General features: G+C 39.6%; 1 protein-coding gene across 2 annotated transcripts in view; it reads left to right on the top strand.

The window, feature by feature from the left end:
- sorcs3b (sortilin related VPS10 domain containing receptor 3b) overlaps positions 1–24,227 on the top strand; it is a 313,247-nt gene that overhangs the window by 204,323 nt on the left and 84,697 nt on the right. For both annotated transcript variants that reach the window (XM_061968212.1, XM_061968203.1), the window contains exons 14-18: positions 1,858–1,965; positions 5,612–5,729; positions 7,996–8,129; positions 10,155–10,268; positions 18,399–18,606. In XM_061968212.1, coding sequence (XP_061824196.1) covers positions 1,858–1,965; positions 5,612–5,729; positions 7,996–8,129; positions 10,155–10,268; positions 18,399–18,606 — 682 coding nt within the window. The remainder of the gene's footprint in view (positions 1–1,857; positions 1,966–5,611; positions 5,730–7,995; positions 8,130–10,154; positions 10,269–18,398; positions 18,607–24,227) is intronic.

The following is a 24,227-nucleotide window of genomic DNA, read 5'->3' as shown; positions in this document are numbered from 1 at the left end:
TTATTTATGAAATATATGTTTTTGTTAACAAGTTAAAGGTGTTTAATGATAATGCAAGCATGTTTAACACATATAGTTAATATTGTTAATACATTAAAGGTGTTTAATGATAATACAAGTATGTTTAATACATGTAGTTAATATTGTTAACAAGTTAAAGGTGTTTAAAGATAATGCAAGCATGTTTAACACATATAGTTAATATTGTTAACAACTTAAAGGTGTTTAAAGATAATACAAGCATGTTTAACACAAATAGTTAATATTGTTAACAACTTAAAGGTGTTTAAAGATAATACAAGCATGTTTAACACATATAGTTAATATTGTTAATAAGTTAAAAGTGTTTAAAGATAATACAAGCATGTTTAACACATATAGTTAATATTGTTAACAACTTAAAGGTGGTTAAAGATAATACAAGCATGTTTAACACATATAGTTAATATTGTTAACAACTTAAAGGTGTTTAAAGATAATACAAGCATGTTTAACACATATAGTTAATATTGTTAACAAGTTAAAGGTGTTTAATGATAATACAAGCATGTTTAACACATATAGTTAATATTGTTAACAACTTAAAGGTGTTTAAAGATAATACAAGCATGTTTAACACATAAAGTTAATATTGTTAACAACTTAAAGGTGTTTAAAGATAATACAAGCATGTTTAACACAAATAGTTAATATTGTTAACAAGTTAAAGGTGTTTAAAGATAATACAAGCATGTTTAACACATATAGTTAATATTGTTAATAAGTTAAACGTGTTTAAAGATAATACAAGCATGTTTAACACATATAGTTAATATTGTTAATAAGTTAAAAGTGTTTAAAGATAATACAAGCATGTTTAACACATATAGTTAATATTGTTAACAACTTAAAGGTGGTTAAAGATAATACAAGCATGTTTAACACATATAGATTCCTTTCTTTCATGAAGACAAGAATATAAGTTGGTGTATTACCTGATTGTGATGACTTGCATTGATTACAATCAGACAGTGGTGATGATAACGTCCGCATTTTCGAATGGAGCAGAAAAAAAGTCCTCCTTTCTGTCCAATACCACATGAAAGTGGTTGGTTTTTGCCATCTTATTTGTCCAGCTTCCGTACTCCTTTGTATACACTTTACAAGAAATACATTGTCGGCAAACTCCGTAGCTTGCTAGCTTGTGCACGCCAGCTTTCTGAGACTCTTATTTTGGTAGCGCAGGCAGGATGAAGCAGAGCTTTTATTGTGCAACTGTGCAGTCGGTCTTTGGAGTTTTGACGACAGGTACGGCGCCAGAGTCCGTTGAAATAAAGTGTTTCTCGCCTTCCAGTCGGTAATTTTAATGAGCTGGCAGCAGCCAGCGTCATCTCAGAAGACCCTCGGGTGCCGTGAATGTCAATCAAGTGACGAAAGTGACGTCATAGTGAAGATTTATGATCGCTCATTTTTAGGACTATTTTTTTTTAATGCCTGGCTGGTGATCGACTGACACACCCTCCGAGATCGACCGGTAGATCGCGATCGACGTAATGAGCACCCCTGGTTTAAGGGGTTATCCGGCTTAGTGTAAACATGGCCTAAGCTCCCAGAGAGGTGATTTCCATGCCACCCAAATCTATTTCTGGTGCTCCAACCTCAATCATAGCTCACTTTTGGGGCGTTTTGTCACCTCCAACTATTTACCCGCAACATTTATCCTTTCCTTTCGGGCCGGCCTGATGCATTTTCACCTTGGCGCGCTTCATCTTTTTTTTCGAAGACAAAACTGGTTTATCATATTCCATTTGCCCTCATCTCTCTTGTTGTTTAACGCGCCCGCTCCTAAATTGTGCACTCCTTTCGTGGAACATGAAGGATCAGTCTGGACGAGGGCAAGAAATGGGACCGCCACACTTTCTCCCTGGCGCCTCTCTACGTGGACGGAGTCCTGATGGAGTCTGAGTCCGACAATCACATTATCACGTAAGTAACTGCGTGTAATGTCCGTGAGGGATGAAGCAATCATCACGCAGAATGGATTTGACCTTAAGTCCATCCAAACAAGTTTACTTCAACTCGAGACGACGACTTTCTGTCTCGTGGGTGATACAAACCCCAAAACCAGTGAAGTTGGAACATTGTGTAAATGGTCAATAAAAAGAGAATACAAAAAAATCCTTTTCAACTCAATTGAATAGACTGCAAAGACAAGATACTTAACATTAGAACTGGTAAACCTTGGTATTTTTTGCAAATATTAGCTTTTTGTTTAAAAAAAGCTGGCACAAGTGGCAAAAAAGACTGAAAAAGTTGAGGAATGCTCATCAAAGACTTATTTGGAACATCCCACAGGTGAACGGGCTCATTGGGAACAGGTGGGTGACATGATTGGGTATAAAAGCAGCTTCCGTGAAATGCTCAGTCGTTCACAAACAAGGACGGGGGCGAGGGTCACCACTTTGTCAACAAATGCCTGAGCAAATTGTTGAAGAACAACATTTCTCAACCGGCTATTGCAAGGAATTTAGGGATTTCACCATCTACGCTCCGTAATATCATCAAAATGTTCGGATAATCTGGAGAAATCACTGCACGTAAAAGCGTCAATGCCCATGACCTTGGATCCCTCAGGCGGTACTGCATCAAAAAGCCACATCAGTGTGTAAAGGATATCACCACATGGGCTCAGGAACACCTCAGAAAACCACTGTCAGTAACTACAGTCGGTCGCTACATCTGTAAGTGCAAGTTAAAACTCTACTATGCAAAGCAAAAACATTTTATCAACAACACCCAGAGACGCCGCCGGCTTCGCTGGGCCCGAGCTCATCTAAGATGGACTGATGCAAAGTGTAAAAGTGTTCTGTGGGTCTGACGAGTCCACATTTCAAATAGTTTTTTGGAAACTGTGGACGACAAAGAGGAAAAGAACCATCAAAAAAGCTGGCACAAGTGGCAAAAAAGACTGAAAAAGTTGAGGAATGCTCATCAAAGACTTATTTGGAACATCCCACAGGTGAACGGGCTAATTGGGAACAGGTGGGTGCCATGATTGGGTATAAAAGCAGCTTCCGTGAAATGCTCAGTCGTTCACAAACAAGGACGGGGCGAGGGTCACCACTTTGTCAACAAATGCCTGAGCAATTTGTTGAAGAACAACATTTATCAACAAGGAATTTAGGGATTTCACCATCTACGCTCCGTAATATCATCAAAATGTTCGGATAATCTAGAGAAATTACTGCACGTAAAAGCGTCAATGCCCATGACCTTGGATCCCTCAGGCGGTACTGCATCAAAAACTGTCTTCAGTGTGTAAAGGATATCACCACATGGGCTCAGGAACACCTCAGAAAACCACTGTCAGTAACTACAGTCGGTCGCTACATCTGTAAGTGCAAGTTAAAACTCTACTATGCAAAGCAAAAACATTTTATCAACAACACCCAGAGACGCCGCCGGCTTCGCTGAGCCCGAGCTCATCTAAGATGGACTGATGCAAAGTGGAAAAGTGTTCTGTGGGTCTGACGAGTCCACATTTCAAATAGTTTTTTGGAAACTGTGGACGACCAAAGAGGAAAAGAACCATCAAAAAAGCTGGCACAAGTGGCAAAAAAGACTGAAAAAGTTGAGGAATGCTCATCAAAGACTTATTTGGAACATCCCACAGGTGAACGGGCTCATTGGGAACAGGTGGGTGCCATGATTGGGTATAAAAGCAGCTTCCGTGAAATGCTCAGTCGTTCACAAACAAGGACGGGGCGAGGGTCACCACTTTGTCAACAAATGCCTGAGCAAATTGTTGAAGAACAACATTTATCAACCAGCTATTGCAAGGAATTTAGGGATTTCACCATCTACGCTCCGTAATATCATCAAAAGGTTCAGATAATCTGGAGAAATCACTGCACGTAAAAGCGTCAATGCCCATGACCTTGGATCCCTCAGGCGGTACTGCATCAAAAAGCGACATCAGTGTGTAAAGGATATCACCACATGGGCTCAGGAACACCTCGGAAAACCACTGTCAGTAACTACAGTCGGTCGCTACATCTGTAAGTGCAAGTTAAAACTCTCCTATGCAAAGCAAAAACATTTTATCAACAACACCCAGAGACGCCGCCGGCTTCGCTGAGCCCGAGCTCATCTAAGATGGACTGATGCAAAGTGGAAAAGTGTTCTGTGGGTCTGACGAGTCCACATTTCAAATAGTTTTTTGGAAACTGTGGACGACCAAAGAGGAAAAGAACCATCAAAAAGCTGGCACAAGTGGCAAAAAAGACTGATAAAGTTGAGGAATGCTCATCAATGACTTATTTGGAACATCCCACAGGTGAACGGGCTAATTGGGAACAGGTGGGTGCCATGATTGGGTATAAAAGCAGCTTCCGTGAAATGCTCAGTCGTTCACAAACAAGGACGGGTCGAGGGTCACCACTTTGTCAACAAATGCCTGAGCAAATTGTTGAAGGACAACATTTCTCAACCGGCTATTGCAAGGAATTTAGGGATTTCACCATCTACGCTCCGTAATATCATCAAAAGGTTCGGATAATCTGGAGAAATTACTGCACGTAAAAGCGTCAATGCCCGTGACCTTGGATCCCTCAGGCGGTACTGCATCAAAAAGCGACATCAGTGTGTAAAGGATATCACCACATGGGCTCAGGAACACCTCGGAAAACCACTGTCAGTAACTACAGTCGGTCGCTACATCTGTAAGTGCAAGTTAAAACTCTCCTATGCAAAGCAAAAACATTTTATCAACAACACCCAGAAACGCCGCCGGCTTCGCTGAGCCCGAGCTCATCTAAGATGGACTGATGCAAAGTGGAAAAGTGTTCTGTAGGTCTGACGAGTCCACATTTCAAATTGTTTTTGGAAACTGCGGATGTCGTGTCCTCCGGACCAAAGAGGAAAAGAACCACCCGGATTGTTATAGGCCCAAAGTGTAAAAGGCAGCATGTGTGATGGTATGGGGGTGTATTAGTGCCCAAGACATGGGTAACTTACACATCTGTGAAGGCACCATTAATGCTGAAAGGTACATACAGCAACATATGTTGCCATCCAAGCAATGTTATCATGGACGCCCCTGCTTATTTCAGCAAGACAATGCCAAGCCAGGTGTTACATCAATATATGAGAAGGGAGACTGTTGAACAACTTAAGCTGTACATCAAGCAAGAATGGGAAAGAGTTCCACTTCAAAAATGTGTCTCCTCAGTTCCCAAAACCTTTACTGAGTGTTGTTAAAAGGAAAGGCCATGTAACACACTGGTTAAAATGCCTTTTTTTTTTTTGCAATGTGTTGCTGCCATTAAATTCTAAGTTCATGATTATTTGCAAAAAATATATATATGAAATATCTTGTCTTTGCAGTCTATTCAATTGAATATAAGTTGAAAAGGATTTGTTGTTTTATTGACCATTTACACAACGTGACAACTTCACTGCTTTTTCTAAACATTAAGACAAAAATGTGTAATGATTATAAGTGGCTTCATCAATATTATTTCCATTACTGCGTTAAAATCTATTTGTTTTTGTATTTATGTTGAAACTACTCTCCATCCATTACAAAGTGTCTTATATGAATATTATTATCATTTTCTGTGTCGTCTTACAGTTTCTTCGGACACTTCAGCCACCGCTCAGAGTGGCAGCTCATGAAGATCGACTACAAGGGTCTGTTCAGCAGGAAATGCATGGATGGAGATTATCAGACCTGGTTCCTGAAGAACAAAGTAATGACATTTTTACCTAACCCACTGAGCATCATTCTGGAATAATAATAATTAAAGCTGCAAGCAGCATTGGTCGGGCCCGCGTATTTGGCAGGTGCTAGTCCTAAGTGTCCCAATACTTTTGTCTACTTTTAGTCTGAAGTGTCCCAAGACTTTTGTCTAGTGTACCTACCTTGTCTGCATTGTGTGGGCACGTTGGTGCTTCCTGCTTTTGAGCAGCCGTCTTAAAAAAACAGCAGCGCAGCAGCATCAGTGCAGCGGGTCTTTGAAGGGTCATAAAATCAAAACCGGAGCAGTTAGAAAAAAAAAGCGCTTCTGTCATTGCAATCACAAGGGTTCAATATCTCTCCTGTGTTAGTTTGAAGGCGAAACGACAAACGCGCTCAGAGGAGTTCGTTTTTGAAGGAAGGTGACCGGTTTTTACAAAAAATGTGTTTTGAAGGGGGAATAGCAATCTTCCTGTTGATTTTTGCTGGGGGTTGTCAATTTATGAAATGTAGGTCTAAGTGAGACCTACATAGAGGTTTTTGTTTCATGTCTCTCCGACCTTCCCAGTGGGAGTTACAGGCAGTTTTGTCATTTTTTTCTTCCGAGGAGCAGTTTTTTTTGCGTTTTATTAAAAAATTGCAGTAGAGCGCAATTTTGAGATTTGGGGTTTGCCAGTCCTGATGTGTGCGTTCAGTTCGGTGAGTTTTGAAGCATGTTAAGGGGGTCAAATTACAGCTCAAAGAGGCAAAAGTGACTGTTTTTAGTACTTTTTTGTCTTGAAGGGGGAATTTCCAACTTTCTGTTGATTTTAGCCCGAGAATGTACTTTTATGAAATCTAGATCTGAGTCAGACCTACATAGAGGTTTTTGTTTCATGTCTCTCCGACCTTCCTAGTGGGAGTTACAGGCAGTCTAGTTTTCTTTTTTTCTAGGGGGCGCTAGAGCGCAATTTTGAGTTTTGAGGTTAGGTTTTTTGATAAAAAGTTTTGCCGTATATTACTGATGTGTGTGTACAATTTGGTGAGTTTTGAAGTATGTTAAGGGGGTCAAATTACAGCGCAAAGTTGCGGAAGAATAATAATAATAAAACCTTAGAAATTCAATAGGTCCTTATGTCCCATTGCATAAGGACTCCCTTCGGGAGTCCTTTTGCAATGGGCCATGCGGGCCCTAATTAAAGCTGCAAGCAGCATTGGTCGGGCCCGCGTATTTGGCAGGTGCTAGTCCTAAGTGTCCCAATACTTTTGTCTACTTTTAGTCTGAAGTGTCCCAAGACTTTTGTCTACTTTTAGTCTGAAGTGTCCCAAGACTTTTGTCTAGTGTACCTACCTTGTCTGCATTGTGTGGGCACGTTGGTGCTTCCTGCTTTTGAGCAGCCGTCTTAAAAAAAACAGCAGCGCAGCAGCATCAGTGCAGCGGGTCTTTGAAGGGTCATAAAATCAAAACCGGAGCAGTTATTAAAAATCCCATCTATACTTTTAATCACAAGGGTTTAATCTCTCTCCTGTGTTAGTTTGAAGGCGAAACGACAAATGCGCTCAGAGGAGATAGATTTTGAAGGAAGGTGACCGGTTTTTACAAAAATGTTGTTTTGAAGGGGGAATAGCAAACTTCCTGTTGATTTTTGCTGGGGGTTGTCAATTTATGAAATGTAGGTCTAAGTGAGACCTACATTGAAGTTTTTGTTTCATGTCTCTCCGACCTTCCCAGTGGGAGTTACAGGCAGTTTTGTCATTTTTTTTCTTCCGAGGAGCAGTTTTTTCTCCGTTTTATTAAAAAATTGCTCTAGAGTGCAATTTTTAAATTTGGGGTTAGGTTTTCTGCTAGTCCTGATGTGTGCGTTCAGTTCGGTGAGTTTTGAAGCATGTTAAGGGGGTCAAATTACAGCTCAAAGAGGCAAAAGTGACTGTTTTTAGTACTTTTTTGTCTTGAAGGGGGAATTGCCAACTTCCTGTTGATTTTAGCCCGAGTATATACAATTATGAAAACTAGGTCTAAGTCAGACCTACATAGAGGATTTTGTTTCATGTCTTTCCGACCTTCCTAGTAGGAGTTACAGGCAGTCTGTTTTTTTTTTTCCTAGGGGGCGCTAGAGCGCAATTTGGGAGTCCTTATGCAAAGGGCCATGCGGGCCCTAATAATAATAGAGTAAATATTGAAAAGAAAATGTACGCTTGTTCCAAACAAAGCAGTTTTTGTCAGTCTTTTGTTGTTTTTCTCCCATGCCCAACACACCAGTACAAGTGAAAATGAGTCACCTCTCGCTTGCTTCTCCAAGGACGAGCTGTGTGTGATGGGTGAGAAGCAGACCTTTATGAAGCGCCGACCCGGAAACCGCTGCATGCTGGCCCAGGACTACTCCAGGATCTATTCCTCCGAACCCTGCCAGTGCACCGCCTACGACTTCGAATGGTGACTTCTCTCTATTCCCTCAACCGGGGCTCGGCAACACAAAACGGGGAAAGAGAGCCATGTTGGACCAAAAATACCAAAAACTAAATTTGTCTGGAGCCGCAAAAATCGAAAAGTCTTATATAAATATTATAATGAAGACAACACATGATGTAAGTGTCTATATTAGCCTACTAACAAAATGACTTTAAAAGTCTTATATAAGTGTTATAATGAAGGCAACACATGATGTAAGTGTCTATATTAGCCTACTATCAAAATGACTTTAAAAGTCTTATATAAGTGCTATAATGAAGGCAACACATGATGTAAGTGTCTATATTAGCCTACTATCAAAATGACTTTAAAAGTCTTATATAAGTGTTATAATGAAGGCAACACATGATGTAAGTGTCTATAATAGCCTACTATCAAAATGACTTTAAAAGTCTTGTATAAGTGTCTATATTAGCTGTATTAGCCTACTATCAAAATGACTTTAAAAGTCTTATATAAGTCTTATGATGAAGACAACACATGATGTAAGTGTCTATAATAGCCTACTATCAAAATTACTTTAAAAGTCTTATATAAGTGTTATAATGAAGACAACACATGATGTAAGTGTCTATATTAGCTATATTAGCCTACTATCAAAATGACTTTAAAAGTCTTATATAAGTGTTATAATGAAGGCAACACATGATGTAAGTGTCTATATTAGCCTACTATCAAAATGACTGTAAAAGTCTTATATAAGTGTTATAATGAAGGCAACACATGATGTAAGTGTCTATATTAGCTATATTAGCCTACTATCAAAATTACTTTAAAAGTGTTATATAAGTGTTCTAATGAAGGCAACACATGATGTAAGTGTCTATATTAGCCTACTATCAAAATGACTTTAAAAGTCTTATATAAGTGTTATAATGAAGACAACACATGATGTAAGTGTCCATATTAGCTATATTAGCCTACTATCAAAATGACTTTAAACGTCTTATATAAGTGTTATAATGAAGACAACACATGATGTAAGTGTCTATATTAGCCTACTATCAAAATGACTTTAAACGTCTTATATAAGTGTTATAATGAAGACAACACATGATGTAAGTGTCTATATTAGCCTACTATCAAAATGACTTTAAAAGTCTTATATAAGTGTTATAATGAAGACAACACATGATGTAAGTGTCTATACTAGTTATATTAGTCTACTATCAAAATGACTTTAAAAGTCTTATATAAGTGTTATAATGAAGGCAACACATGATGTAAGTGTCTATATTAGCCTACTATCAAAATGACTGTAAAAGTCTTATATAAGTGTTATAATGAAGGCAACACATGATGTAAGTGTCTATATTAGCCTACTATCAAAATGACTTTAAAAGTCGTATATAAGTGTTATGATGAAGACAACAAATGATGTAAGTGTCTATAATAGCCTACTATCAAAATGACTTTACAAGTCTTGTATAAATGTTATATTAAACAGCTTTCTAACAATTATTAGTGTCATGTTTGTCCTCAAACTAAAAACATGCTAAAACAAAAACATTATTTTTTTTCTCCCCCCATTTTCAATCCTTTTTAAAAAATACTCCAGGAAGCCACCAGGGCGGCACTAAAGAGAGCCGAGAGCCGCGTGTTGCAGACCTTCGCCCGAACTTGTCGCTAATTGCTTTCCTAATGTTTCACAGAGATGTGATTACCAGGAGGAGACACCAGGACCAGTTTGCATTCATTCATTGAGTATAACTTTGAGTCTAATTATAGCCATTGTAGTCACAATCCCTCACAACTTCCATGTCACTAACTTATTAGAATTCAATTAATAATGAATGGCTCCATTAATTTTAAATGTCTTTTATCCGTCTGTCAGATATTCTCTTTGATCCCCGCTTGTCTGACAATCTTGTCGCTATTTACGGCGCTAAAATACGCCGCTCGGCACCAACGCCGCCGCGTATAAAAAGTTCCCTAATGAAGTTGATCATGTGTGACTTGTGAATGTTTTCAAAGAGTTTTGTCGTGCAGCGACTACGGCTGGGAACGCGGCGCGGGCGGAACCTGCTCTCCCGCTTTCTGGTTTCGTCCAAACAGCCTGGCTCAAGGATGCATCACGGGACTGACCTTCCTCAACAGCACCGGGTGAGTTCCTGGAACTGAAACTGGATATCAGTTCTATGAAACTACACTAAATAAGCCAAAAAGGTGTGAAGTTTGACAACAATCTGGACAAGGTCGGTCTTCCAAAGAAGTGTTTGTTCTGATAAGTTGTAAATACCTGGTAAAGTTCCCAAAAAAAACTTGGGATTCTCTACCAGAAAATGACAGTCTTTGGATTAAATGTGCATACCGTATTTTCCGCACTATAAGGCGCGCCTAAAAACCACAAATTTTCTCAAAAGCTGACAGTGCGCCTTATAACCCGGTGCGCTTTATATATGGATTAATATTAAGATTCATTTTCATAAAGTTTCGGTCTCGCAACTACGGTAAACAGCCGCCATCTTTTTTCCCGGTAGAACAGGAAGCGCTTCTTCTTCTACGCAAGCAACCGCCAAGGTAAGCACCCGCCCCCATAGAACAGGAAGCGCTTCTTCTTCTACTGTAAGCAACCACCCGCCCCGGAAGAAGAAGAAGCGCGCGGATATTTCGTTTCATTTCCTTTGTGTGTTTACATCTGCAAAGACCAGACCACAAAATGGCTCCTACTAAGCCAGTGGTTCTCAAACTTTTTTTGTCATCCCCCACTTTGGACAAGGGGGAGTTTTCAAGCCCCACCTGCCTCCATCGCCCCAACAGAGCGCTAATGCCAAACTTTAACATTTTCAAATTTATTGAACATCAAGTTGTATACATTCAAACTCAATAACATAAAATAACATTAAGTTCAATAATAAATAAAATAACTGTGCAGCTGTGGTATAACTTGCATCAAGTTCAATAATAATAAAAAAATAACTTCCATCAAGTTCAATAATAAATAAAACAAAAGTGTTATAACTTGCATCAAGTTCAATAATAAATCAAAAAAAGTGTTATAACTTGCATCACGTTCAATAATAAATTAAAAAAACTGTTATAACTTGCATCAGGTTGAATAATAAATCAAAAAAGTGTTATAACTTGCATCACGTTCAATAATAAATCAAAAAAAGTGTTATAACTTGCATCAAGTTCAATAATAAATCAAATAAAAGTGTTATAACTTGCATCAAGTTCAATAATAAATCAAAAAGTGTTATAACTTGCATCACGTTCAATAATAAATCAAAAAAAGTGTTATAACTTGCATGAAGTTCAATAATAAATCAAATAACTTGCATCAAGTTCAATAATAAATCAAAAAAAGTGTTATAACTTGCATCAAGTTCAATAATAAATAAAACAAAAGTGTTATAACTTGCATCAAGTTCAATAATAAAAAAAAAGTGTTATAACTTGCATCAAGTTCAATAACAAATCAAATAAAAGTGTTATAACTTGCATCAAGTTCAATAATAAATCAAATAACTTGCATCAAGTTCAATAATAAATCAAAAAAAGTGTTATAACTTGCATCAAGTTCAATAATAAATAAAACAAAAGTGTTATAACTTGCATCAAGTTCAATAATTAAAAAAAAGTGTTATAACTTGCATCAAGTTCAATAAAAAATCAAATAAAAGTGTTATAACTTGCATCAAGTTCAATAATAAATCAAATAACTTCCATCAAGTTCAATAATAAATCAAAAAAAGTGTTATAACTTGCATCAAGTTCAATAATAAATAAAACAAAAGTGTTATAACTTGCATCAAGTTCAATAATAAATCTAAAAAAGTGTTATAACTTGCATCAAGTTCAATAATAAATCAAATAACTTGCATCAAGTTCAATAATAAATACAATAAAAGTGCCACTTTGCAATCTTTGCAAAAAAAAAAGGAGGAGCTATGCATTTGGCAAGACAGGGCAAGTGACAGCACTTTCCCCCAGGAGAGCCACCTTGCTTCACTGTGAAACAGCACGGCTGTATGATCAGCTCCCATTTCCTCACACAGTGCAGAGAACAGTCGCGCTTTCAGTGGTCGTGTTTTGATCAAATTTACCGCGCTCACAACATCTGTTAAAACCTCATTGAGTTCGGGGCTGAGCTGCCTTGACGCGAGTGCTTCCCGGTGAATGACACAGTGTGTGCCCGTCACATTTTTGTTTCTCTGCAGGCGCTGGCTCTGGCTCGACGACCTTTGAGGTGCGAGTCACAAATGTATATATTTGTGTAATTGTGATCCACACATTAGCCTGCTACCCATCCGCGCGAAAGTTTGTTCCGCTTAGCCCCGCCCCCATTAGTTACTGTTGCTATGTCTGTCAAACTTTCGCTCGTACCGAGAAATATAAAGACTACAGTAAAAATAAGTACCGGTAATTTCCATTTATTTATATAGCGGATTTCACAGACAGGATCACAAAGTGATTTACAGTGTGTATAGAAAATGAAAGCATAGTAAAAAAAATAATCTAAGAATATAATAATTTAAAAAAAAAATTTTAAGTGAAATTTCCTCTATTCCCCACCAGTGGGGCGCGCCCCACACTTTGAGAAACGCTGTACTAAGCGACACGCGTATAACGCAGAATTTAAACTTAAGGCAATAAGTCATGCCGAAGAACACGGAAATAGAGCAGCAGCAAGGGAATATAACATAAATGAATCAATGGTGCGTAGGTGGAGGAAGCAAGAAGATGACCTGCGCCAGGTAAAGAAGACAAAACAGAGTTTCCGAGGGAACAAAGCAAGATGGCTACTGTTGGAGGACAAACTGGAACAGTGGGTTGTTGAGCAGAGAGCAGCAAGCAGAAGTGTCAGCACCATCACTATTCCAATGAAGGCAACAGCGCTAGCAAGCGAACTTCACCTGGATGATTTTAAAGGTGGTGCTTCTTGGTGTTTCCGGTTCATGAAAAGACGCAATCTCTCCATCCGCACACGGACTACTATTTCACAGCAACTGCCTAAAGACTTTCAAGAAAAGCTGGCTACTTTCCGTGCATATTGTAAAAACAAGATAGCTGGAAAAAAAGATCCGGCCAGAGAACATTATCAACATGGACGAGGTTCCACTGACTTTTGATATTCCTGTGAACCGCACTGTGGATACAACGGGAGCACGTACGGTGAATATTCGCACCACAGGGAATGAGAAGTCGTCCTTCACTGTGGTTCTAGCTTGCCATGCTAATGGCCAGAAACTTCCACCCATGGTGATATTCAAAAGGAAGACCTTGCCAAAAGAGACCTTTCCAGCCGGCGTCATCATAAAAGCTAACTCGAAGGGATGGATGGATGAAGAAAAGATGAGCGAGTGGTTAAGGTAAGTTTACGCGAAGAGGCCGGGTGGCTTTTTTCACGCAGCTCCGTCCATGTTGATATACGACTCCATGCGCTCCCACATCACAGATGGTGTCAAAAAACAAGTGAAGCACACAAATACAACACTCGCCGTCATTCCGGGTGGATTAACCAAAGAACTCCAACTGCTCGATATTGGTGTCAACAGGGCATTCAAAGCACGACTGCGAACGGCGTGGGAACAATGGATGACCGAAGGCGAACACACCTTCACTAAGACAGGGAGACAGCGCCGGACGACATACGCCAACATCTGCCAGTGGATCGTAAATGCCTGGGCGGATATTTCGGTCACAACTGTGGTCCGAGCTTTCCGGAAGGCAGGATTCACAGAACTGCTGGACAACAACAGCGACACTGACTCCGATGACTTTGACGAGACGGAGCCGGCCATTTTGGATCCCACATTCGCCCAACTTTTCAATTCGGACACCGAAGGAGAAGAATTCGAGGGATTTATGAATGAAGAATAACTTCAGAAAGTGAGCGTTATGTTTATTTTGTGTGTTGTGACATTAACGTTCGAGCAACATTATGTTGCTATTGCTCTGCACTATTTTGAATTTTACTATGTTTGTGATTGCACATTTGCGTACATTTTGGGACAGAGTTGTTAGAACGCTGGTTTTTAATATATTATTAAAGTTTGACTGACCTATCTGACTGTTTTTTTGACATTCCCTTTAGCGCAGTTAGATGCGGCTTACAACACGGGGCGGCTTATAGGTGGACAAAGTTTTGAAATATGCCGTTCATTGAAGGCGCGGCTTATAACCCAGGGCGCCTTATGGTGCGGAAAATACGGTACCCTAAAACCAGTAAAGGTCAAAAAATGGCAAATAAAAAAGAGAATACAACAAATCCTTTTCAACTTATATTCAATTGAATAGACTGCAAAGACAAGATATTTCATGTTCACACTGAGAAACTTTGTTATTTCCATCCATCCATCCATCTTCTTCCGCTTATCCGAGGTCGGGTCGCGGGGGCAGCAGCCTAAGCAGGGAAGCCCAGACTTCCCTCTCCCCAGCCACTTCGTCCAGCTCCTCCCGGGGGATCCCGAGGCGTTCCCAGGCCAGCCGGGAGACATAGTCTTCCCAACGTGTCCTGGGTCTTCCTCGTGGCCTCCTACCGGTCGGACATGCCCTAAACACCTCCCTAGTGAGGCGCTCGGGTGGCATCCTGACCAGATGCCCGAACCACCTCATCTGGCTCCTCTCCATGTGGAGGAGCAGCGGCTTTACTTTGAGCTCCCCCCGGATGACAGAGCTTCTCACCCTATCTCTAAGGGAGAGCCCCGCCACCCGGCGGAGGAAACTCATTTCGGCCGCTTGTACCCGTGATCTTGTCCTTTCGGTCATAACCCAAAGCTCATGACCATAGGTGAGGATGGGAACGTAGATCGACCGGTAAATTGAGAGCTTTGCCTTCCGGCTCAGCTCCTTCTTCACCACAACGGATCGATACAGCGTCCGCATTACTGAAGACGCCGCACCGATCCGCCTGTCGATCTCGCGATCCACTCTTCCCTCACTCGTGAACAAGACTCCGAGGTACTTGAACTCCTGCACTTGGGGCAAGATCTCCTCCCCAACCCGGAGATGGCACTCCACCCTTTCCCGTGGACTCGGACTTGGAGGTGCTGATTCTCATCCCAGTCGCTTCACACTCGGCTGCGAACCGATCCAGCGAGAGCTGAAGATCCTGGCCAGATGAAGCCATCAGGACCAAATCATCTGCAAAAAGCAGAGACCTAATCCTGCAGCCACCAAACCGGATCCCCTCAACGCCTTGACTGCGCCTAGAAATTCTGTCCATAAAAGTTATGAACAGAATCGGTGTCAAAGGGCAGCCTTGGCGGAGTCCAACCCTCACCGGAAACGTGTCCGACTTACTGCCGGCAATGCGAACCAAGCTCTGGCACTGATCATACAGGGAGCGGACTGCCACAATCAGACAGTCCGAAACCCCATACTCTCTGAGCACTCCCCACAGGACTTCCCGGGGTACACGGTCGAATGCCTTCTCCAAGTCCACAAAGCACATGTAGACTGGTTGGGCAAACTCCCATGCACCCTCAAGGACCCTGCCGAGAGTATAGAGCTGGTCCACAGTTCCACGACCAGGACGAAAACCACACTGTTCCTCCTGAATCCGAGGTTCGACTATCCGGCGTAGCCTCCTCTCCAGTACACCTGAATAGACCTTACCGGGAAGGCTGAGGAGTGTGATCCCACGATAGTTAGAACACACCCTCCGGTTCCCCTTCTTAAAGAGAGGAACCACCACCCCGGTCTGCCAATCCAGAGGTACTTTGTTATTTTTTGTGCAAATAATCATGAACTTTGTCATGTCTGTGTAATCATGTTTTGTGTTAAGTCATGTTTTTGTTTAGTTATAGGACTCTTTAGTTTCTGTCTTTTCACTCCCTTGTCTTGTTTCCATGATTACCCCATTAGTTTCACCTGTTCCACGTTTGGACTCATTGTGCACTCTTGTTTGTCACCATAGCAACCCATTAGTTTTCACCTGTCACGTCACGCACCTGTTTCACGTTTTGAGTCACGCACCTGCTTTCACTAATCATGTCCGTAGTATTTAAGTTCATTCATTTTCTGTTGTTCGTGCTGACGACCTCACACCACATTTATGCTCTGTCCATTTTTTTCATGTCCATGTTCACGCTGCTCCTTTTTTGTCCATGCCAAGTAAGTTTTCTTTATTCAAGCCATAGTTTGCAAGTTTTGTTTAATTGTTCATAGTTTATTCTCCGCCACTGTGCGCGCTTTTTGTTTGATCCTTTTTTTTTGTATTTATAGTTAATAAATAAATCATGTACCTTCATTCCCGTCTCGCCCGTGCCAACTTTCCGTTGCATCCCGGAAAAGCAAACTCACAAGATCAAGACATGACAAACTTAGAATTGAATGGCAGCAACACATTGCACAAAAAAAGGCATTTTTACCAGTGTGTTACATGGCCTTTCCTTTTAACAACACTCAGTAAAGGTTTGGGAACTGAGGAGACACATTTTTGAAGTGGAATTCTTTCCCATTCTTGCTTGATGTACAGCTTAAGTTGTTCAACAGTCTCCCTTCTCATATTTTAGCCTTCACACATTTTCAATGGTCTGGACTACAGGCAGGCCAGTCTAGTACCTGCACTCTTTTACTATGAAGCCACGCTGTTGTAACACCTGGCTTGGCATCGTCTTGCTGAAATAAGCAGGGGCGTCCATGATAACGTAGTTTTTCAGCAGTAATGGTGCCTTCACAGATGTGTAAGTTACCCATGTCTTGGCCACTAATACACCCCCATACCATCACACATGCTGCCTTTTACACTTTCACCCTAGAACAGTCCGGAATGTCCTTTCCGTCTTTGGTCTGGAGGACACGACGTCCACAGTTTCCAAAAACAATTTGAAATGTGGACTCGTCAGACCACAGAACACTTTTCCACTTTGCATCAGTCCATCTTAGATGATCTCGGGCCCAGTGAAGCAAGTGGCCTTTCTGGGGTGTTGTTGATAAATGGCTTTGGCTTTGCATAGTAGAGTTTTAACTTGCACTGACAGATGTAGCGACCGACTGTAGTTACTGACAGTGGTTTTCTTAAGTGTTCCTGAGCCCATGTGGTGATATCCTTTACGCACTGATGTCGCTTTTGGATGCAGTACCGCCTGAGGGATTGAAGGTGTGTAAAATCCTGGCTTGCGGCACCACAGTTTCTGGACATTCCAAATATCATTTTTCAAGTTGAAAAAAATTCCAGGAATTTCCAGAATTCCTGGTTTTCCAAAGCCCTAATTCCACCCTTTTTTCTGGTGACTACTCCTTCCACATTTTTCAACGCATTTCGACCGTTCCGCCGTCAAAACATTCCTCTTAATCAGGACCAAAAAAAATTGTTTTTCGAACTGGAAAAATTCCCGGTTTTCCAGAAATTCCAGGAATTCCGCAATACCATTTCTCAATTCAACATGTTTCTTACGTCAAAATTTCTCGACTGATTTGAAAAATTCCAACACCAACTCATTCAGACAATTCAAGTTTTTTTCTATAATTTAAAAAAAAATTGCCGCATTTCCCGATATTCCCAATTTTTCTTTTTCTGGGGTGTTGTTGATAAATGGCTTTGGCTTTGCATAGTAGAGTTTTAACTTGCACTTACAGGTGTAGCGACCGACTGTAGTTACTGACAGTGGTTTTCTGAAGTGTTCCTGAGCCCATGTGGTGATATCCTTTACACACTGATGTGGCTTTTGGATGCAGTACCGCCTGAGGGATCGAAGGTGTGTAAAATCCTGGCTTGCGTGCAGTGATTTCTCCAGATTCCCTGAACCTTTTGATGATATTACGGAGCGTAGATGGTGAAATCCCTCAATTCCTTGCTGAGAAATGTTGTTCTTCAACAATTTGCTCAGGCATTTGTTGACAAAGTGGTGACCCTCGCCCCCGTCCTTGTTTGTGAACGACTGAGCATTTCATGGACTCTACTTTTATTCCCAATCATGGCACCCACCTGTTCCCAATTAGCCTGTTCACCTGTGGGATGTTCCAAATAAGTCTTTGATGAGCATTCCTCAACTTCCTCAGTCTTTTTTGCCACTTGTGCCAGCTTTGTTGAAACATATTGCAGGCATCAAATTCCAAATGAGCTAATATTTGCAAAAAATAACTAATTTTTCCAGTTTGAATGTTAAATATCTTGTCTTTGCAGTCTATTCAATTGAATATAAGTTGAAAAGGATTTGTTGTATTCTCTTTTTATTGACCATTTACACAACGTGACAACTTCACTGCTTTTGGGGTTTGTAAATTAACAAGTTATCCAGTCCTTCTTTGTTTAAATGTTTTCTTAATATTTGCTTTTTAAAGGTATCGTAAGGTTTTATCCAATAACTGCAAAGAGTCCGGGAAGAACGTGTACTCACCCAGGAGGCAGGCGTGTCGGTCAAGACCACCCAGAGGCCTCCGCTTGACCACGAACGGCGGCGGCGGCGGCGGCGGCGGCGGCGGCGGCGGCGGCGGCGAGCTGAGTGCTGGCGTTGGAAGCAACGTCACGTTCATGGTGCACCTGGAAGAAGTAAGCCAATGAATCCTGTAAGTCAGAGGTGTCAAAGTGGTTTTCACTGAGGGCCACATAGTTATGTTTGGCCCCAGAGGGCCGATTCTCATTTTATTAGTAGATTTTTTTAAATTAAAATGTCAAAAAAATATGGTAAGTTGCAATAATTTCACCTCAAAATGTAGTGTATATTACTGTAAATGGAAAAACTGTACTGCTGTTTTTATGGTAAAAAAAAAAAAAAAAAAAAGGCAGCTCAGTTGTCAGAATTCTACTGTAAAATTTACATTATTTTTTTTACTGTAAATAAAAAAAAGTGCAAATTTACAGTAAAATGTTGGCACCTGAGCTGCCAGTTTTTTTGTTTTGTTTTTTACCGCAAATCAACAAGTGTATATTTTTGGGTGTATTACTGTAAATGCTAAAATGGCACCACAGTTTATTACAATAAAAAAAGGACAGTTTTTATGATTTAGAGAAAAATGCTGTAAAAAGTACAGTCAATTTCACAATTTGAGCATGAAATCTATTGCTACTTTTACATTGCACACTTTGATGGATAACTTGCTTTGAAATCATTATTATTAGTATTGATTTCTATTTTAAAAAATGGTTTGAATGTTTGATCACATATTTTTGCATAATTAGACAATATTTAAGTTAACATACAGTTTGTATTATTACTCAATTTTTTTAATGCAATTTTTAGTAGATTTTTTAAAATCTAAAATGTCAAAAAAAATATGGTAAGTTGCAATAGTTTCACCTCAAAATGTAGTGTATATTACTGTAAATGGAAAAACTGTACTACTGTTTTTATGGTAAAAAAAAAGGGCAGCTCAGCTGCCAGAATTTTACAGTAAAATTAACATTTGTTTTTTTATTGTAAATAAAAAAAAGTGCTATTTTACAGTAAAATTTTGGCAGCTGAGCTGCCCTTTTTTAAATATGTTTTTTTTTTTTTACCGCAAATCAACAAGTGTATATTTTTGGGTGTGTTACTGTAAATGCCAAAATGGCACCACAGTTTATTACAGTAAAAAAAAGGACAGTTTTTATCATTTAGAGAAAAATGCTGTAAAAAGCACAGTCAATTTCACAATTTGACCATGAAATCTTTTGCTACTTTTACATTGCACACTTTGATGGATAACTTGCTTTGAAATCATCATTATTAGTATTTATTTCTATTTAAAAAATGGTTTGAATGTTTGATCACATATTTTTGCATAATTAGACAATATTTAAGTTAACATACAGTTTGTATTATTACTCAATTTTTTTTAATGCAATTTTTAGTAGATATTTTAAAAACTAAAATGTCAACAAAAATATGTTAAGTTGCAATAGTTTCACCTCAAAATGTAGTGTATATTACTGTAAATGGAAAAACTGTACTGCTGGTTTTATAGTAAAAAAAAAAAAAAAAAAAAAAAAAAAAAAAAAGGCAGCTCAGTTGTCAGAATTCTACTGTAAAATTTACATTATTTTTTTTACTGTAAATTAAAAAAAGTGCAATTTTACAGCAATTTTACAGGTTTTTTTTTTGTTTGTTTGTTTTTTACCGCAAATCAACAAGTGTATATTTTTGGGTGTATTACTGTAAATGCCAAAATGACACCACAGTTTATTACAGTAAAAAAAAGGACAGTTTTTATGATTTAGAGAAAAATGCCGTAAAAACCACAGTAAATTTCACAATTTGAGCATGAAATCTATTGCTACTTTTACATTGCACACTTTGATGGATAACTTGCTTTGAAATCATCATTATTAGTATTTATTTCTATTTAAAAAAATGGTTTGAATTTTTGATCACATATTTTTGCATAATTAGACAATATTTAAGTTAACATACAGTTTGTATTATTACTCAATTTTTTTAATGCAATTTTTAGTAGATTTTTAAAAAACTAAAATGTCAACAAAAATATGGTAAGTTGCAATAGTTTCACCTCAAAATGTAGTGCATATTACTGTAAATGGAAAAACACTACTGCTGTTTTTATGGTAAAAAAAAAAAAAAAAAAAAAAAAAAAAAAAAGGCAGCTCAGCTGCCAGAATTTTACTGTAAAATTGACAATTGTTTTTTTACTGTAAATAAAAAAAAAGTGCAATTTTACAGTTACATTTTGGCACCTGAGCTGCCATTTTTTTTATTTTATTTTTTATTTTTTTTACCGTAAATTAACAAGTGTAGATTTTTGGGTGTATGACTGTAAATGCCAAAACGGCACCACAGTTTCTGGACATTCCAACTATCATTTTTCAAGTTTAAAAAAATTCCAGGAATTTCCAGAATTCCTGGTTTTCCAAAGCCCTATTTCCACCCTTTTTTCTGGTGACTACTCCTTCCACATTTTTCAACGCATTTCGACCGTTCCGCCGTCAAAACATTCCTCTTAATCAGGACCAAAAAAAAGTTGTTTTTCGAACTGGAAAAATTCCCGGTTTTCCAGAAATTCCAGGAATTCCATAATACCATTTCTCAATTCAACATGTTCCTACTTCAAAATTTCTCGACTGATTTGAAAAATTCCAACACCAACCATTTTAACTCATTCAGACAATTCAAGTTTTTTTCTACCATTTTCAAAAAAAAAAATCGCCGCTTTTCCCGATATTCCCAATTTTTTGGGAAATTCCCATTGAAATGAATGAGACATTCTTCAAAGTTCCACAACTCCCACATTATTCATCCGATTCAAACTGTTCCAACTTCAACATATTCAGCCTGTTTGGGAATTGTGTGCTCTACTTCAACAATTCTAAAAAAATTCCAGGATTTTAGTTCATTCACACGCAATTCAGGAATTGCAACATCTAGTTCTTCTACTTCTTCTCCAGATTTTGGCGCGCTCTACATTCCACATTTTCCATCCGATTCAAACCGTTCCAACTTCAAACTGTTCAGCCTATTCGGGAATCGCGGGCTTTCCCTTGACAAATTCCAAATATTCCCAGATTTCCCTGAATTCCAGGTTTTCCGGGACATTTTTCCCATTTAAAATGAATTAGCCATTTTTAAAACTTCCACCATTTCCACATTTTTCTACCGATTCAAACCACTTTCAACACATTCCACCATCCTGGAAATTTAAACTACCGTATTTTCCGCACCATAAGGCGCCCTGGGTTATAAGCCGCGCCTTCAATGAACGGCATATTTCAAAACTTTGTCCACCTATAAGCCGCCCCGTGTTGTAAGCCGCATCTAACTGCGCTAAAGGAATGTCAAAAAAACAGTCAGATAGGTCAGTCAAACTTTAATAATATATTAAAACCAGCGTGATGTGGGCGCGCATGGAGTCGTATATCAACATGGACGAAGCTGCGTGAAAAAAGCCACCCGGCCTCTTCGCGTAAACTTAAACTTACCTTAACCACTCGCTCATCTTTTCTTCATCCATCCCTTCGAGTTAGCTTTTATGATGACGCCGGCTGGAAAGGTCTCTTTTGGCAAGGTCTTCCTTTTGAATATCACCATGGGTGGAAGTTTCTGGCCATTAGCATGGCAAGCTAGAACCACAGTGAAGGATGACTTCTCATTCCCTGTGGTGCGAATATTCACCGTACGTGCTCCCGTTGTATCCACAGTGCGGTTCACAGGAATATCGAAATAGTAATCCGTGTGCGGATGGAGAGATTGCGTCTTTTCATGAACCGGATCCCTGTCGCTTTGTAGGAGCCATTTTGTGGTCTTTACAGATGTAAACACACAAAGGAAATGATAATATCCGCGCGCTTTTTATTCTTCTACGCGGGCGGGTGGTTGCTTACAGTAGAAGAAGAAGCGCTTCCTGTTCTATGGGGGCGGGTGCTTACCTTGGCGGTTGCTTGCGTAGAAGAAGAAGCGCTTCCTGTTCTACCGGGAAAAAAGATGGCGGCTGTTTACCGAAGTTGCGAGACCGAAACTTTATGAAAATGAATCTTAATATTTATCCATATATAAAGCGCACCGGGTTATAAGGCGCACTGTCAGCTTTTGAGAAAATTTGTGGTTTTTAGGTGCGCCTTATAGTGCGGAAAATACGGTACCTTTTTTCCCCAAGTTAAAAAAAATTCCAGGAATTTCCAGAATTCCTGGTTTTCCAAAGCCCTATTTCCACCCTTTTTTCTGGCGACTACTCCTTCCACATTTTTCAACGCATTTCGACCGTTCCGCCATCAAAACATTCCTCTTAATCAGGACCAAAATAAAGTTGTTTTTCGAACTGGAAAAATTACCGGTTTTCCAGAAATTCCAGGAATTCCGCAATACCATTTCTCAATTCAACATGTTTCTTACGTCAAAATTTCTCGACTGATTTGAAAAATTCCAACACCAACCATTTCAACTCATTCAGACAATTCAAGTTTTTTCTACCATTTTCAAAAAAAAATCGCCGCTTTTCCCGATATTCCCAATTTTTGGGGGAAATTCCCATTGAAATGAATGAGACATTCTTCAAAGTTCCACAACTCCCACATTATTCATCCGATTCAAACTGTTCCAACTTCAACATATTCAGCACAATTTGGGAATTGTGTGCTCTACTTCAACAATTCTAAAAAAATTCCAGGATTTTAGTTCATTCACACGCAATTCAGGAATTGCCACATTTAGTTCTTCTACTTCTTCTTCTTCTCCAGATTTTGGCGCGCTCGACCTTCCACATTTTCCATCCGATTCAAACCGTTCCAACTTCAAACTGTTCAGCCTATTCGGGAATCGCGGGCTTTCCCTTGACAAATTCCAAAGATTCCCAGATTTCCCAGAAATCCAGGTTTTTCGGGACATTTTTCCCATTTAAAATGAATTAGCCATTTTTAAAACTTCCACCATTTCCACATTTTTCAACCGATTCAAACCACTTTCAACACATTCCACCATCCTGGAAATTTAAACTACCGTATTTTCCGCACCATAAGGCGCCCTGGGTTATAAGCCGCGCCTTCAATGAACGGCATATTTCAAAACTTTGTCCACCTATAAGCCGCCCCGTGTTGTAAGCCGCATCTAACTGCGCTAAAGGAATGTCAAAAAAACAGTCAAATAGGTCAGTCAAACTTTAATAATATATTAAAAACCAGCGTGATGTGGGCGCGCATGGAGTCGTATATCAACATGGACGAAGCTGCGTGAAAAAAGCCACCCGGCCTCTTCGCGTAAACTTACCTTAACCACTCGCTCTTCTTTTCTTCATCCATCCCTTCGAGTTAGCTTTTATGATGACGCCGGCTGGAAAGGTCTCTTTTGGCAAGGTCTTCCTTTTGAATATCACCATGGGTGGAAGTTTCTGGCCATTAGCATGGCAAGCTAGAACCACAGTGAAGGATGACTTCTCATTCCCTGTGGTGCGAATATTCACCGTACGTGCTCCCGTTGTATCCACAGTGCGGTTCACAGGAATATCGAAATAGTAATCCGTGTGCGGATGGAGAGATTGCGTCTTTTCATGAACCGGATCCCTGTCGCTTTGTAGGAGCCATTTTGTGGTCTTTACAGATGTAAACACACAAAGGAAATGATAATATCCGCGCGCTTTTTCTTCTTCTACGCGGGCGGGTGGTTGCTTACAGTAGAAGAAGAAGCGCTTCCTGTTCTATGGGGGCGGGTGCTTACCTTGGCGGTTGCTTGCGTAGAAGAAGAAGCGCTT

Source organism: Nerophis lumbriciformis, linkage group LG02, assembly GCF_033978685.3.
Source record: "Nerophis lumbriciformis linkage group LG02, RoL_Nlum_v2.1, whole genome shotgun sequence".
Lineage (NCBI taxonomy): Eukaryota > Metazoa > Chordata > Actinopteri > Syngnathiformes > Syngnathidae > Nerophis > Nerophis lumbriciformis.
The sequence above is the reverse complement of the archived record's forward strand: the minus strand, read 5'-3'. Positions and strand labels throughout refer to the sequence as shown.